The sequence below is a fragment of the Cricetulus griseus genome, chromosome 4 (genome assembly GCF_003668045.3).
Source record: "Cricetulus griseus strain 17A/GY chromosome 4, alternate assembly CriGri-PICRH-1.0, whole genome shotgun sequence".
NCBI classification, from domain to species: Eukaryota; Metazoa; Chordata; class Mammalia; order Rodentia; family Cricetidae; genus Cricetulus; species Cricetulus griseus.
Genome location: NC_048597.1, coordinates 44534235 through 44551038, shown reverse-complemented (window position 1 = coordinate 44551038; position 16804 = coordinate 44534235). Strand labels below are relative to the sequence as shown.

Genomic DNA, 16804 nt, shown 5'->3' with positions numbered 1-16804 from the left:
AGTAACATTTTCACTTGAGGCTGACTTCAGAGGAAGCTGTGGCGCGGCAGGGTGGGGTGGGTGGGGGTTTGGGGTGGTAAGTAACAATGCTTTTATTCCCTCTGTTTTCCTCCATTTTTTAATTTAAATTAGAAACAAGATTGTTTTACATGTCAATCCCAGTTCCCTCTCCCTCCCCTCCTCCCCTGCCCCCCACTAACACCCTACCTATACCATACCCTTTCTGCTCCCCAGGAAGGGTGAGGTCTTCCATGGGAGGTCTTTAGAGTCTATCATAGCCTTTGAGATGGGGCCTAGGTCCTCCCCCATGTGTCTGGGCTTAGGGAGTATTCCTCTATGCGAAATGGGCTCCCAAAGTCTATTCCTATGCTAGGGATAAGTACTGTACTACTACAAGAGGCCCCATAGATTTCCCTAACCCTAACCCTGAGAATACTTTTGAGGAGAGGGAGTAGAATGAGCTGTGAGCTTAGAGTAAGACTTTAGAAGTGGAGTACAGAAATGCTGAGTTTAGACAGCTGAACCAACAGGGGACAGGAGGACTGCAGGGGTCATTGTCCAGCTCCCTGAGGTTCTGACATGGCAGGATCCTGTCACCACTGTCTCTCAGTCCCTCATTGTCACCTTCTGCCCTCTTTGTTTCTCCAAGAGGCTCTCACCGCAAAGCTCAGGAGAGTCTAGATCTCCTGATGCTTCCACCTCATCTTCCTGAGTGCTGGGATTACAAATGTGCCACAGCTCTAGCCTTCTCATCCCTCCCTGCCTAAGGGGCATAGTCAGAATGCTGTGCAACCGTTAGGATTTATGAATACCAAGAATCTGAAAATTCTTGCCGGGACTAGAGGCAGAGTTAAAAAAATGTACATTTGTAAAACTGAAGAAAGTGACATAACATGTGAAAGTTAACTGATTTATGGTCTAAGAACAATAGTCTCCCAGGTGGCTAGTGAAGAGGGTGGAGAGGCAGGTTCTAGTCCTGGAAGGCTGAGGCTATCTCCTCGACAGCCTCGAAGCCATTGTGGCCAAGCAGGAACTGTGGGGGCTGGAAGCTGGTGGTTGTGTGCTGAGAGGGCATTGACATTTCTGGAAATTTTTTACAGAAACAAGTTAAAGTATCTTGACTTTCTGCAAAAGCTGAACACCAACCCGGTTAGAGGCTCCGAGGCTCCTACCACTCTGAGCCCAAACTGCTTTTTTTTTTTTTTTTTTTTTTTTTTTTTTTGACACACTGTATGAGATATGCTACTCCCCAACAAGACCAAGTGAGGCCTGGCTGCCCTGGAATGCCTCAAGGTGTTGGATAGGATCCCTCTGTCTTAAGACAAGAAACAGCAGACGAGGGTACCTGCTGCCCTTGTGGTTGTGTAATGGAAGCCTTTGAGGAAGTTTGCTCACCTGGGGCATCTGGCTCTTGAGGTCCAGGGGAAGTACCAGGCAATGACAGCCATTCTGCAGGAGAAATGGAAGGAGTAGGCCAAGATCCACGATCAGAAGAAGCAGCTCTTGAAGCTAGAGACACAGGCAGAAAAGGACATGGAGAAGAAAATCAGCAAGTTCACAAAGGTCCTCAAGACTAAAGGAGTCCTGGTGTGAGCCCAACAAAGATTGTGCCTCAAAAACAAACAAACAAACAAACAAAAGCCAATGAAATCTCCCTTTAAAGTCAGCGATGGTAATTATGAGGCTCAGGCCATGAAAACGTCATACATGGATGTCCTGGAGTGAGTGAGATGCTTCAGGCCCCTGGAGACCCAAAGTGCTTTTTTGCTTGTTTACCTCAGATTGACTGGTTTCGATGTAGCTTTAAGCTTCACTGGACCAGGTGAATGGCAAGGGAATTCAGGAAGAAAGTAATTAAGATTCAATTTTCCACTCCATGGCCTGATGGCCTGAGCACTGGGGTGAACATGTCTTCCAAGATGCCATTAACTTAACCCACTGGGGTATGAAGGTGGCCCATCAGGGTGTTCCCATTTCATAGGTGCTTAAAGTAAAATACACATTTTATTTCCAGATCTTGAGAAATTTGGAAGCTGAAGTAGGATTAGATCCCAATGTCTTTTAAGCCTGGCCTGATCTCATTAAGTTAATAAACAAATGACAGCAAAAGACTGCATTCAAGCATATCCTTATAAATGGGGAGACATACAACGCAATAAAAATGGAAGAGGTATTTAAATATGTATGAGGCCCATAAAGTGAATCTCCCAAGACCATGTTCATAAGCAGCAAAGGACCCAGAAACACAGAAACCATTCATTATCATTTTTTCTGCCTGTAAGTACTTCATAAATCTATTGAAATAAGCATATTGAGAGGAGAAAAAAAAATCCCATTACCAACGCCTGTCCTGAATCTTGCCAAATGCATCATCCAATATTGCATGTCGCACTACAGCCCAATTCAACTGGCAGCAATGTGTTTCAAAACAGTTGAGGAGTGAGCATTCAATTTCAGCTTGTTAGATTCTAATGGATTTCTGTGAATGATTATAAATAGAGCTACCCACAGCAGGAGATTTTTTTCTTTCTTCTTTAAAACTTATGGAGAGAAAATGATCACATCTTATTCATGCAGTATTGAGAATGTGAGTCTTCACTGCTAGTGAAACATTCTTTGTCTGATGGATGGCAGTCCCCTCTGAGACCACTTTAGGGTAAGAACACTGCTAAGATGTCCTTGGACAAATGAAGTTTTCAAATGGCAAAGAACAGTAAACATGAAAGACCATCATAGTTCATTTCATTGTGAACTGTATCAAAAGACTAAGAATGCGGCACATAAACTATAAAGCAAGACAGCAGCATGGGATCTTTGTTTCCTAGTTTCTGAGCTAAAAACTGCATTGGTTAGCTGTACGGTTGGAACTTCCGGCTTGCCCCTGTACAAACTGGAAAACCCCCGCCCACACTGAAAAACTAAATGGAAAGGAATGGAACCAAAAACTCAATTCCACATTTCTGGCAACCAGTCCAACCCACCTTCCTGTGGTGACCAGCCCACCCAAGTACCCATCCAATGGCTTAGCTTTTGACCATACTTGGCAGTCCCAGCTCCTGGCTGACACACCATCATCCCTCATCTAAGATCTACAAAACCTCCCTGCCTTAGCTTCAGGGAGAGACTTCTCTGGTCTTGTTCATTCTCTGAGACAAGTCAACCCACCAGGAGTTGCTTTGTTCTCAACAGCTATGTTATTATACTTGTAGTTTGACTTGATGCGGGTTACTGGTTAGTGGGGAAACAACTATCTGGATAAAGACATATCAGTAACCTCTATGCCCTACTTCATGCTGGTGTGCAGGACAGGAAGAATTTTCCATTCTTTCTCTTCCCTTCCTCCTTTCCTCCTCTTCTTCCTCCCCTCTTCTGTCTGTGCCCTTTTCCCTAACACAGCATAATATAATAACAATGCAAATAAATATGACTACAGGCTCAGGATGTAGCTCATTTTGGTAGAGTGCTTGCCTAACATGCATGAAGCCCTAGGTTTGATCCACAGCTCCACCACTGACAGAGCTAGCTAGGTATGGCAGTGTGTGCCTGTAATCCCAGCATCCAGGAAGTGGAGGCAGGAGACAGACCTAGGTATGGAGGCAGGAGGATCTGAAGTTCAATTCAAGTCAGCCTCAGCCTGGGCTCCATTAAACTGTCTCAAAAATAAACTTCAAACTTCCAATTAAGTCAGTCATTTCATTTTACTGTGTGTCTTCCTGAGTCGTCGTCTTTGTCCAGATGCAATTATCTTTTCACTCATTCACTCTCTGATGAGCACTGTCATTGTTGTAGATGTTAGGATACATAGGGCAGTGAGAAAGAGGGCAAACATTTTAGGTCAATGTTCTATCTTACCCTATACACTAGTATAATTATAAAAATAATAAAAATAATGAAAAAGATAACACATTGAAAGGTATGGTGAGAATTAAAATATGAAATACTTTATATGCACTATATGCACAATATAAATGTGTCTTAGAGTTGTCTTTTCCAGTAACACCCTCAATAAACTTTCATCTCTATTGCTACAAAATTTTTATTGTATAACCAGACAGTGTCCCTTCGTTTATCTGAATGTCTCTCTTTCACTGGTGTTTCATTGACTTGTCCAGGGTTTACTTTAGGGACAGGATACAGGTAAATGTAAAGAGTCCATGGCACTTGCATTTAGGACTGTCTAAAGAATAAAGGATGATAAAACACTAAGGTAGGTGGAGAATTTTAGCAGTTTATTACAAACAACTCTCCTTCATTTGGCACCATAGAAGTGTGGACTTTCTTTCTCTGGGTCACTAATGTTTCCTTGCTATATCCACTGTGTGGATATAAACTTGTGTCTTTGCATATATAAGACACATTGAGTATTTTGTACAACATGGCTATACTTTTGGATGGTTTCATAATACTTCATTCTGTTCAATATCCTCCTGTTTTTTTTATTATCTCCCTTTAATATTGTCTCACTTTTATCCATACACATAGATTTGGGTTGTTATAAATGAAAGTATACTTGTTCTGTCCCTTATTATTTCTAATAATACTGTTATGAATACTATAATTTATGTAGTCAATAATTTTATCCCATGACTAATCCATGTATTAAATTACGTTCTTTATGATTAATTATTTTCTGAGATAGAATTTTATATCTCACGTGGACTTGGAACTCACCATGTACATAGTCAATAATTTTATCCCATGACTAATCCATGTATTAAATTATGTTATTTATGATTAATTAATTTCTAAGATAGAATCTTATCTATACCACATGTGTGGACTTGGAACTCACCATGTAAACAATGGTGGCATCAAACTCATAGTTAATTGAATCTCTTGTTTCAGTCCCTAGAGTGCTGGAATTACAGGTGTATGCTACCACATCTGGCTAAATAGTTTATTTTTTTAAATGAAAATATATGTTGTGCCTGGTATTTTTTGGAGACTGAGCACAGACTACTTAAGATTTATTTATGCTACTACATGTCTGCTCTCCATTCATCTTTTGTTCTTCTACAGCATTTTATTCTAGTACATAGCAATTTACCTGTTCTATTGACCATGGCCATTTAGATTATTCATAATTTTTGCTGTATAAATGGAGTTTTCTGCCAATATTTGTACTCATTTCTCCTGTATACAGTAAATTGTGGGAGAGGACTATAACTAGGAATAAGATTGTTGGTTAGGGTTGGTCTCTGTTTAGCTTTCAAACATTGTGCCTGAGCTGTGGGAAGAGAGTATAACAACTTGTGCTCACATAAACAGCATGTGGAAGTAATAATTGCAATACAGCACTTGACAATGCCAATGTAGAAAAAGCGACTTTGATTTTAGTCCTTATTCAACTTTCTTGATTCTCAGGGAGACAAAACAACTCTTTAGATGTTTCTGAGGAGATGCGTTTCATAATTTGAAATGAAGAGTTATCTCCATTTTCTATTGGCTTTTGTTGTTGACTTGTAAGAATTCCTTACATGTTTATTCTATTGTCTTTTATCTTGTTGTTTTGAGCTGCAAGAATTCTTTACACACTCTCTGTGTGTACTTGTGTGGTACATGGATGTGGATGCATGTGTGTACGTGCAGTTGTATTCACCTATATACATGTGTCAGAAACCAAAGAAATGTAAATAATAAATCATTATGCTAAATTTTCAGCACGGAGTGTGCTTAGCTCATCAAATAGTCATAGATAATCGGAAAGCACGAAGCCTCCCCCTGTCCTAGCTGGAACTGACACCAGCTAGTCTCAGCACCCTGAGAGCTAGAAAGCTGCAGACTGCAGTCTCAAGCCCCAGGATGCTCATCAGATAAGACTTTGCATCATGAGCCAATAGGATGGGGCATTTGTATCCTGAGCCAATAGCATGCTCAAAGAATGTGAGGACTGTAACTCACTAGAGTACCAGCCTGTGGGAAAAAGAGGGCAGCAATTTCTTGGGATCAGGAACTTTAAAACCGGATCTGTTTCATGACAAATCAGTATGCTAATTATTTTTGTCTCTTATTTATGATGGTGTCCTTTCTACAGAACCAAAAGCTGTTTCACTTTTGCTTCTCTTGAGTTTGTATTTACAGAGTGAGGTCTTGCTTCTCACAGAAGGATGTCAACCAGGTGTCCTGATCTATCACACTCTCCCTCATCCCCTCGAGAATTCCCTCATTGAAACTGGAGCTGGCCAACTGGCCAGCTTCTGCAATCTTCTTGCCTCCCTTCCCTTCTATAGCACTGGGCTGAAAGGCTTGCATAGCTATGCTGACTCTTGCTGGAGTGCTAGGAATCTGACTGAATTCAGGTCCTCATATTTGCATGCATAGCCAACATGAACACTAGTTCCCACTGGGCCATATGCCCAGCCTCTCCTTACACAGATGTAGAGGTACTGAGTCCTTTCAGTTGTGAAATATGTGACCAATATCTTCTCCTACAGTACCACTTCTTTTAAAACTTTTTTTTAAAAAACCCATCTTCTCATGAACCAGATTTCTTAATTCCATGTGAGTTATCAATCCTTTTAGAGCCAGGATAAAAAATAATCATATTTTAACATTTGTATTTTTACATCAAGATCTTAAACTATGCTTATTCTAACTGTAAAGAAGTTTACTGAATTGTAGACTTCAATGTGTTTAGTTTTACTGTGTGAGATTTTTATTTGTAAGTTTTTTAAACAATAAAGTTTATACAATTGAAATAGGTATTATACTATATGTAATTTGCTTCTGCATAATGTGCAGAGTAACAGTCCATTTGGATGCTTTTCTTAAAAATAATCAATATTTCTGGTAAGTTGGCAGAAAAGTCCCTTTTTTTTCACCATCATCTGCCATGAAACACCACCTCTGGTCCATGTCTAAATTCCACTTATCTGTGCCTCTCCTTTGGTGCTCCCACTTCTGAACACTGTTTTTTCACCCCTTGTTTTGAGGGCACTGAGTTTAAACATAGGTATCAATTATTAGTATATTTAATGAAGGGAATATGTTAAATTATGGAGGATATTCCATTGGCTAATGATAAAAGTATGTGATGAATTAAAGGCTATAATTAATCTAACTTCAGGCATGAGGTTCACCAAGGAGATAAAAGCAATAATAATATTACAAAGACCTGTAGTGTATGAATTCTTTTTTTCTCTCTCTCATTTCCTGAGGACAAACTTCCAGTGGCACAATGACAGAGTTAGTGAATACAGCGATTTTAAAGGTGTTTACATGTAGCTTAAAAGCTTGTCAATGTATGTGCTCTTTGTGCCAGAGAGCCCAGCAGTTAAGTTGGATGTTATACTTGAGGCCAGCCATATCCTCGCTTCTTTCTTTCTACTTTCCATGCCACATCCCCTATGCAGCTCTTTGTCTTCTGCCACTAAGAGGCAGTATTTACCCTCTTCAGGCTGTTAATATCTACTAAGGTGGTCCCTGCAGTTGGTTCCAAGGTATAGTAGTGACTTTACATTGCATTTGACTCTCTCTTCTATTTAAAACAAATATAATATTTAATTTATTCTTTGAGAATATTATGCATATATTATGTGTATACAGCACATAATATATGTGTATACAGCATGCTTTGTTTATATTCTTTCCCTGCTTCTCTCCTCCAATTCCTTCCAGACTCTTCCCAACATGCCCCTCCCTTCACAATTCTATCTATCTATCTGTTTGTCATCTATCATTTATCTCTCTATCGATCATTTATCTATCTTATCTATCTAACCTCTTCTTTCTCTGTGTCTCTTTCTTGGTAAATCACTGAATCTAACTAGTGCTGCTCATATATGCATTAGTGTGGGACCACCCTCTGAAACATGGTCAACCTATCAGAGACCACACCCTTAAAGAAAACCAAGTTTCTCTCCCCTAACAGCCATCAACTGCCAATGGCTCCTCAGCTAGATGTGGGAGTTCATTCTCTTTTATTTTTGCTATGGATTCACACATCCTGGCTAGTTTGCATTTTATACACATGCATTCAGAACTTTCCTTGACATCTTCATTGGTTTTTGATTCTACCTATCACCTTTCTTCTTTTCCCTTCCCTTACCCTTCCCTTTCTCCCTCCCTTCTTTCCAGAAGGCAGTATATCCTCAAGAACTACCTATGTACCAGAAGATGACCTTGAACTAGCTGTGTAGCTAGTTCATGAACTCCCAGTCCTTCCTTTTCCATTCATCAAATGCCAGGATTACAGATGTGTACTATCATGTCTATTTTAGACTCCTCACTTTCAACACCATTTTCCAGGTACCATAGCAGCACCTGCTGCCTGCCCTTGACCCTTCCTATGTCTGTGTATTGAGTTTTTTTCCTTGTATCATTAGTTACCATGTTTATTTCTCACCTCACAGCAAATTTAGAACTAGACCTCATCCATATATCTATTCTAATCTCCTGCAACAGTACTTTAAACATAGTAGATGCTTTCCAAGTTTTCAAGAATATGATTATGAACCCAGGATATGATGGCTGCTCAATAATGTGCTGGGTGAATGAATGGAAGGCACAGAGGAACCCATGGTTATACTCCACCATTTTGGCATCTGTCCCAATAGATGTCTGGGAATAGTTGAAGCCTTTAGTAGTCATGCTGGAATTACTGCCTGAAAGATAAAATTATTTTCACAAGCCAACTTTTTTCTTATAGAACTGTAATTTAATTTTACTTTGATGCATTGTTTTTAATCTGCGAGACCTTGGGGACATGTGAAATGTCCTTCCAACTCAGATACTAGCTGTTTTGAGGTTGACGCTTTGTGTTTCATGTTTAATGCCAACTTGTTACTGGTGTATTTCCGTTTTCTATCCTTGTAACTGGGTTACTTTAATATAACCTTAAAATGCGTTGACAAATGAAAGGTCCACTGTAAAGCATGCCATCAACCTTTACTGTTAATATTATAATGATAATCACATCCATAGTAGTCACTGCAGGGTAACTCAAAATCAACTGGAAAACATAAACTTCTCCTGAAACTCAGGGTTTTAGATGCAGTAGTAAGACGGGGGAGTTATTGGGTATGAAGCACAGGAGGAAAGGCCTGCTGTACTCACCTTGAGAAGTTGCATCTGGTGTAGCCACATCCCCATCTACAATGGTCATTGAATACATAGCTGGAGACCCTGTTTTGAAAACAAAATTTCCAAATTGCTATAAGCATTTACCGTCACATGTTTAATGATGACACTAAACAAAAGAGTCTTGGGAGGAATCTAAGTAGACACATAGTCTCATAGCTTCATTTTAAATATGGAAAAATGCTGAACAGAGGAGTATATGCTTATGGTTACACAGCAAATATTCACATAATTCCTTTGCTGCTAACACAGTTCTCCTAAATTCAAATCTATTATATTCACTCTCCAAAACATATATTGATTCAATATTTACTTTTTCACCAAACACTATATTCTAAGTGCTAGGGTTGTAGCAATAACTGAAATCAAGGTTGCTGTTGTCTTGAAATTTATCTTACAATGAATTTTCATAAGGCTAAAATATTGTCACATGCTAACAACTGTTTCATATTTATTTTGATTCTTGGCTTACAATGAATTTTCATAAGAATATATTTCCACATACTATGATTTCATATTTATTTCAATTCTTAGCTTACAAAATCATCTCCATCTTTACAACACACCCATTTCTTCCTTTTTGTCTCCCCAGTCACAAATGAAAATGTGTTTCACATTCACATAAAATGTGAATGTTCCTCTAGAGAGGAGGCAAGACAGATGAACGAAGGAAAAATCCAACTACACTGTTGAACAATGCCTGCATCTCTTCGAGAGACATGTCTTTAATATATTTTGGTAGTGTGCATTTCTCCTTTGTTCCTAAACATACCTAAGGTGGCTTATGTAAAAATTCAGCAAAAGAAACAAAACAGTGAATAAAAAGAGGAAATAAGGACAGAGGAAATAGGAAAAATTGAGTTTTGTTGAAACGGGAATAGGGATTGGACATAATATGCATTATTGGTATTTTTTCCCTTATCATGTAGAGTCCCACATTTGGCCTGAGTTTTCTAGGGCAAATGTTAGGAAAGAAACAAATGTATATTACTTGATTGATGTGTATTAATAGAAAAGTAAGTCAGTTTTGGAGTTATTCATTTTATCATAATTGAGAAAAGGATTTTCCAAATTCTTGTACGATGAATGCTGTGGAAGTTGTACAATGTCATTAACAACATCCTCACAGCAGACTAAAACCTCTTGATTTAAAATAATGGTTTTCATATTATGACATACTCTATAGGCAACCCAGGCGATAGAGAGTTAATTGCTGTTTCCTAGCTGTTCATTTTTCCTTCAAAGTGAAGACTTACTGTTATTAAATTTTGCAAGTGTTCAGACATATATCATCATGATTGCTGTTTCCAGGAAAAAAAAAACAAACAAGCAGCCACTTCATCCAATTTGTTTTGTTTATACTAGTTCAGAACCTTCCACAAGTTTAGATGAGGTTTAAAGCATTCCAGCCCATTTCATTTTTAAATACTTTTCATTAAAAAGGAAGGACTACCCTTTTATAGTTTCTGTAAACATTCATGTGGTCTTGGTTGGAAGAGACAGAAGTATGTTCTACAAGAGTTAATTGTGGCTGCTGCCACATGCCATTATGTTCAATACTTTTAAGCCTACATTCTTGTTTGTTTCCCCACAGACTGACCACCTGCCTCCCACAGAAAGAGCAGATGGATAATGTCAGTGGTCCCAAAGTTTGAGAACTTTTTGAAAATTCTGTAATACACCTGTGTTCATGAGGTGACGGTTGAACAGTTTACTTTTTCATATCCTGAGCTGCCTGTATTAGGTTAGAGCTAGACTATTAAAGGAAGCCCCTTCTTATATACTTCTCTCTTCTTCCTACCCCATGTTCTCCAAAGGAGGGGTCTAAGCCAGGAACAAAAATTGGAGGAAAGGTTGGAGTCAGACCAGGGTATTACAAAACTGCTTTCTTGCCTTCACTCACACAGACATAAAGCACAAAGCCAGTACATGTCAGCCGTCTGCGGCTGAGGCAGACCCATGCTTGCAGTAGGGAGAGAAGAGAAATTCCGGACTAAATTAACTTTTTCAAGTTTTGAAACTATATTTGACAAGACTTTTAAATTATTGACATACATCTGTTCTAGTGACTGAAAAAGACCAGACGACATTTATTATATATATGAAAATCACCCCCCCAAGGCTACGTAATTTGTCTGAAATTTCTTCTAGAGGCCAAGAAACTATTCACCAGACTCATTTGAACAGAGAATGATGGAGAAAATAATTTTTTTTTGCTACCCAGTCCATCTTATGTAATCAGCCAAGTATAAGAATAAAAGTGATTTGCAAGTGCAGTCAGAAGAATGTGGTTAGTCAGGCTAACTTATCCTAGGCTTTCCTTATATTCCTGTGATATTGCCTGAAAATTAAATTATTTTTCATATCACAGAGTTTTCACTCTGCTTTCCATTCAATCACTATAGCATCTACTGGATTACTTGGACCAATCTTCTTTGTTTCCCGAACAAATTTGGAGTTACTCTCCATCAGCTCCCCTGCAGCATAAAAAGCCTTTAAAGGCAGTGGTAAGATGGAGAATCTGAGCCATAGTGACACATTCAAATGAGCCTTATTAGTCCCAGTGGTCAGACCCAGGTAGAGACTGACCTTCAGGCTAGTGTGAAGAAGACACTCATAGAGATGGCCTAAAAACATCACAAAACTCTTGTCACAAAGGAGGCTGCTTGTCTAACATGTTAAATGAAGAGGTAGGAGGACCATATACCACTAGATTATTGGTCTGAAAAGAGTTCCAGACTAACTTAATGAAGATAACAGAAAACAAGACAGAGTTCTCCACATTTGTGATATAGTCCTAGACATGGTAATTGTTAATAATCTTAAAATTGATCATCCAGCACTGACAAGATTTTTCAGCAGGTAAAAGTGCCTACTATGCAATTCAGATGATCTGAGTTCAATATGTGGGACCTAGAGTAGAAGAGAATTGACTCCCCAAATTTATCCCACTCTCTCAGCCACCTTGCTGTCCTAGAATTTCATAGAACTAAAAGAGTGCAATGGGTTTCTGTGGATGGTGTAGAGTCATACCTACAACAAAGATTGTATTAAGATGGTTTTGGAAGAGGTAAAGCATGGAAAGGTGTTCTTTCCTCTGATTTATTTCCAGCAAAGGAGGTGTGAGTTCCATTCTTGGAGACTGAGTTTCTCAGGAACCACTGGTCCACCAAAGAGAAAGATTAAAGCAGGTATTCTGTGTGAGCAGCATCAACAACAATTCCAAATGGGCAGAGATTTATCTACCATAAAGGCATTTGTTGAGCCAAAGCCTGTACTGACAAAGGCAGTAGTCTGGCTAGCTAGGCTCTCCTATCTGGCTCATCAACCTTCCGTAGGACTTTGCTTTTGCTATTTAATCTCTGTGCATTAGTATTCTTTCCTGTGAAATGGGTTGTAATAATACTTCAAGTTTGTGCTATTGGCAGAATGAAATGAAGCAATGTATTTATAGTTTAGAATAATCCCAGACATACTGGGAGAGCTCAACAAATATCAGTGTCTCTGTCCAGCTATCTGACACAGCCACGTCAGTGGGAAATAGTTAAGATAATTGCTAGGAGAAACCTGGGAGGCACTTGTGTGACAGTATTCTAAAAGGCTTTCTTTCTGCCCGTGTTTAGTCAAGCAATGCTGGTAAGCCTTCTGTCATGGGGCTCTCCATTTCTACAAATGCCTTGTTGAGACTGTCATCAACTTAGGTCATGTTAAATCAATATCACCCAGTCTTCGGGCTGCTTGTTCTTGCAGCTCCCATCTTTCCTTTTCCTTACACACTAAGAAGCCACAGTGACTTCTGGCATGTAGATCAGTCTAAATCCACAGCCCACTGGCTTGTCTGACCTCACCTCACCTGGCTCCTTAGCACCTCTCTCCCCAGCAGTGCTTACGATGTCCTCTGCTTCTCTTCTCACAGATGGGTTCAACTTATTTCCAGCTGTGCTTAAGATGACAATTTTAGTTTGGGGCCTGGTTAATTTCAGTGTATAACTTTTAAATGAGTAATAAATTTTTTAGATAATAAAGTTTAAAAAATTTTTAAAAAGATAATAATTTGAAGACCCATTTTGCATCTTCCTGTTGAGCCCATCCCTCCTTCCAGACTCTGCATCTCTGCATGCAGACATCCCCAACCCTATTTGCATGCTCGGCATGGCACTCTGAGTATTGCTGTCATAGTTGGTTGTGGTGGTGGTAGTCATGGTGCCCTAGGGATGCAACCCAGGGATCTGCATATGTTCATCAAGCATTTTACCTCTAAGCCATGCCCTAGATCTCTCTGCCCTGCCCCTTTCCCAAATATATATATGGATGATGATGGTAGAAACTAATGGAGTTGCCATCACATCCAAGTCACCGACATCTTTACCTCCTTTCAACTCTCTCTGGGACTCTCTTGCTTTAGAACCCAGTGTTCTACCTGCTGATGTTTTCTGTGCTGCTTCCTTTTGATATTACCCAATAATGCATCTCCTGAATCTGTTCTCCATCCATTTCTGACATATTTATGTGTTTGTTATACTCTGGGCACTCATTCCTCTGCCCTCTGTCTCCCATGCATGATCATCTACTTTTTTCAGACCAGCTGTTACCACATGAGGAACACGCCAAGGTCTGGACTCAGAGCAGATACGGCATTTTGTTCAAGGTGTTCAGAGTAGGCAATAAGACTGTGAGAACCAGATAAGTTACTAACGAAGGCTCACTATCAAAATCAATGTAATTGGGTCAGAGGGTTGGGTGTAGACATAAAAACAGGACTCACAGCCAAAGAGTCTGTGGCCTATTGGACAGAGAGATTAGAAATCAAGGCAAGACTTGTGCAGTGCTATCAGTTCTTTGCAATAGAAGCACTGTCTTGAGTCCCTCGCCACTGTAATGTGGCACCTTAAAAATCCCCCAGTATGTTTGTGGGTGCTCTATGTTGTCTGTAGAATGAATAAATATCTTGACTGATGACCTCAGACTGGGTTGGTGCCTCTGTGGCTCATTGTTTTATACAACATAACTAGTAGTCAGTTTCTAGCCCGTGAATTGAAAGGACCAGAGAGAACACTCTTCTGAGGACAATGAGAGCTGTACATCACTGCTGGTCACCCTCAGCTTGCCAGGTATCTCTGATGCTACAACTGGGCTTTAGCTGCCTGTCAGCTTCCATCTTTTGCTGGAATGACACAGAGAAGGCAGTTGGGGACACAGAACATATCAATGGGCTCTCATGGAGTTGAAGGCGACTTCTCTGGGTGACTCTTGCAGTTTTTGAGCTATGAAGCTCTCCTTCTGGAACTGAAAAGTATTGCACTCATGACCTCTCCATTTGTTTGAAAAAAATCAAGTTCCGTTGAATACTAAGAGTGAGGAGTGTACACTTGCAGGCAGACCAGGAGCTTTGCAATGCTGAGTGAATAGCATATCTCCTTACATCTTACAGTTGAGAGTGAAACACAGCCTTCTGAAGTTGATTTCTGTGTCATGCTGCATCTAGATTCCCTTCTTGAGAGACCATCAAAGGTGGCTCCCACCAGATTCCGAGTCAGCAATTATGAGATTTTTACAATGACCCACTAGGTTGCTGAAATTAAATGGGGATTTCTCTAAAGCAATTCAATGACCAGGCCAGTCAAATAAGATTAATTTAGGGATGTTTGCTAGCTATTGATTTAAACATGGTCTCTTTGGCATATAACAATCAGGCAGAAAATTGTTTCAGACACAATCTGCAGGTGCCATCTTGATGAACTCTCAATTGAATTTTGTAGAGCAAAAGATATCTGTCCTAATTATATCAGAGTGTGGTGTTAAGCCAGGTTTCTCAGACTCAGCACACTTAACATATTGAACTAAATATGCCTTGTGATGAGGGCTGTGCCATCCTGTGTTATGTCATGTTTGGGAGAAGCCTTCACTTCTACTCACTGGATGCTACTGGGACCTCGCTACCTCACTGAGACAACCCCAGATCTGTCTGGACATGACCAGATGTCCCCTCATTGTGGGAAGGGAGGGTAAATTATTAAAACACATGATCTAAGGAAGTTCTCAGCTCCAAGAATTGATGCCTTACTTTAAGGAGGGCCTGGGTTCTTCAGAAAGTTGTCAGTTACGTCACCTTACTGGAGAACCCCGCCCCCCACTACACACCACACATACATTGCATTGTGATCTTCACTATGAGTAATAAAGAAGGAAAAACAACACTTCATTTCATATAAAAACATTTCAAATGATACAACATGGTGACTTAGGTATGTTCACAATTCCTGCTCTTTCCTTAAAAAGATGGAATCTCAGTCTTTCCCCCAAGAATACCCTTGTTTTTCATGAATAGAATAAAGCAGAGGAGACCTTCAGTGTGGGAGAGAATGGCATTAAAAGGGTACTTTTCTGGAGCCATTACTTCTTGAAGTACTTTGTCAAGGGGAAGTCAGCGCCATATTGGATGCAGTCCCATGGAGAGGCCCACTCAGTGAGCACTGAGGACTCCTGTTTTGAGATCAAGCTTGAGTTCAGATGTACATGCTTCTACTCCAGCCAATCTTTTATATGACTGAAAGTTGAAACAAGGACTCAACCTCACTGCACTATAAACCCTTAGTATTATCCAGCTAAGCTGCAGATTCCAGGATCCTGAATCCATTTGAGGTGTTTTGTAATTCACTAAATATCATAGCAATGTACAAACAATATTTAGGGCACTGCAATGGCTTAAGATCTTACTATTGTTATTAAATATGCTGAGGTTTGCTGGGTGAAAATGTCCCGGTCTGTCATAATTCATTGGTGAAACCATGGTCTTTGAAAGTGCTAGCTTGAAAAAAAAAAAAAAAAGAGAAGGGTGAGGACAAAGAAGAAAGGGAAGACAGGCAGGAGAGGAGCAGTGTTTATTTAAACAGTGCTATGAAACTCTAAGAGCAAGAAAAAGTCACTAGGACATGAAACTTCTGATGGATGATTTGCAGACATTTCTCACCTGCCATCCACTTCTCACTTTCTGCAGGGTAGCTGTATGTGACAGTGACTGTAGGCAAAATGCAAAAGCCTACCAGCTAAAGCTCATGTTCACTCCAGTGGACTGCTCTTATTTTATTCCATTTTCAGGCAAAATTGATAGTTTTAATTAAATATGAAATGAAAGCCATGATTCTACTCTACATATACTTTTTTTCTTTTCTTTTCTTCTTCTTTTTTTTTGATCAGTGGTCACCATGGATCTTTATAATGTACAAAGGCCACGGGCATCAGGATTATGATTTGTTTGCATCAATGTCAACCTCTGAGATGCCCCACGATGAATGACTTCACCATAGCAACACTGACAACTGTTAACAATGCTATGGAATTCACAACACTCGCTAGCCATCCTGGTGAATTAATTTGAGGCCAGACAAATTTAAACATAAAATGACCTAACTATTTTAGGTCCACAGTACCTCCATTTGCAACCACCATTTTTTTTTTAAAACTCTCCAGTGAGAATATGGCTGTGGAGAACTGCCAATTTACTAACTATTTAATAATGAATACAGAATTTAAATTCCTCACTGAATATTTATCGACTTCAATTTTCCCATGGCTTCAAGTGTTAGCCCTTAGAAACTATGAGATCAATATTTTGGTTTATTTCAAATGTCTTAGCAAGGAAGGACATGAATCATGCAAGTCTACTAGTTTTAACCACCCTATTGGTTAAATGATTGGTAGGTTATGTAAATTAAAAGTAGTGTGG

General features: G+C 39.6%; 1 protein-coding gene across 1 annotated transcript in view; it reads right to left on the bottom strand.

The window, feature by feature from the left end:
* The window catches only part of Cd96 (CD96 molecule), a 72015-nt gene that overhangs the window by 9779 nt on the left and 45432 nt on the right, over nucleotides 1–16804 (bottom strand). Inside the window, exons 9-10 of the mRNA XM_027412566.2 lie at nucleotides 9055–9123; nucleotides 1396–1509 (exon numbers count right to left, since the gene is read on the bottom strand). Coding sequence (XP_027268367.1) covers nucleotides 1396–1509; nucleotides 9055–9123 — 183 coding nt within the window. The remainder of the gene's footprint in view (nucleotides 1–1395; nucleotides 1510–9054; nucleotides 9124–16804) is intronic.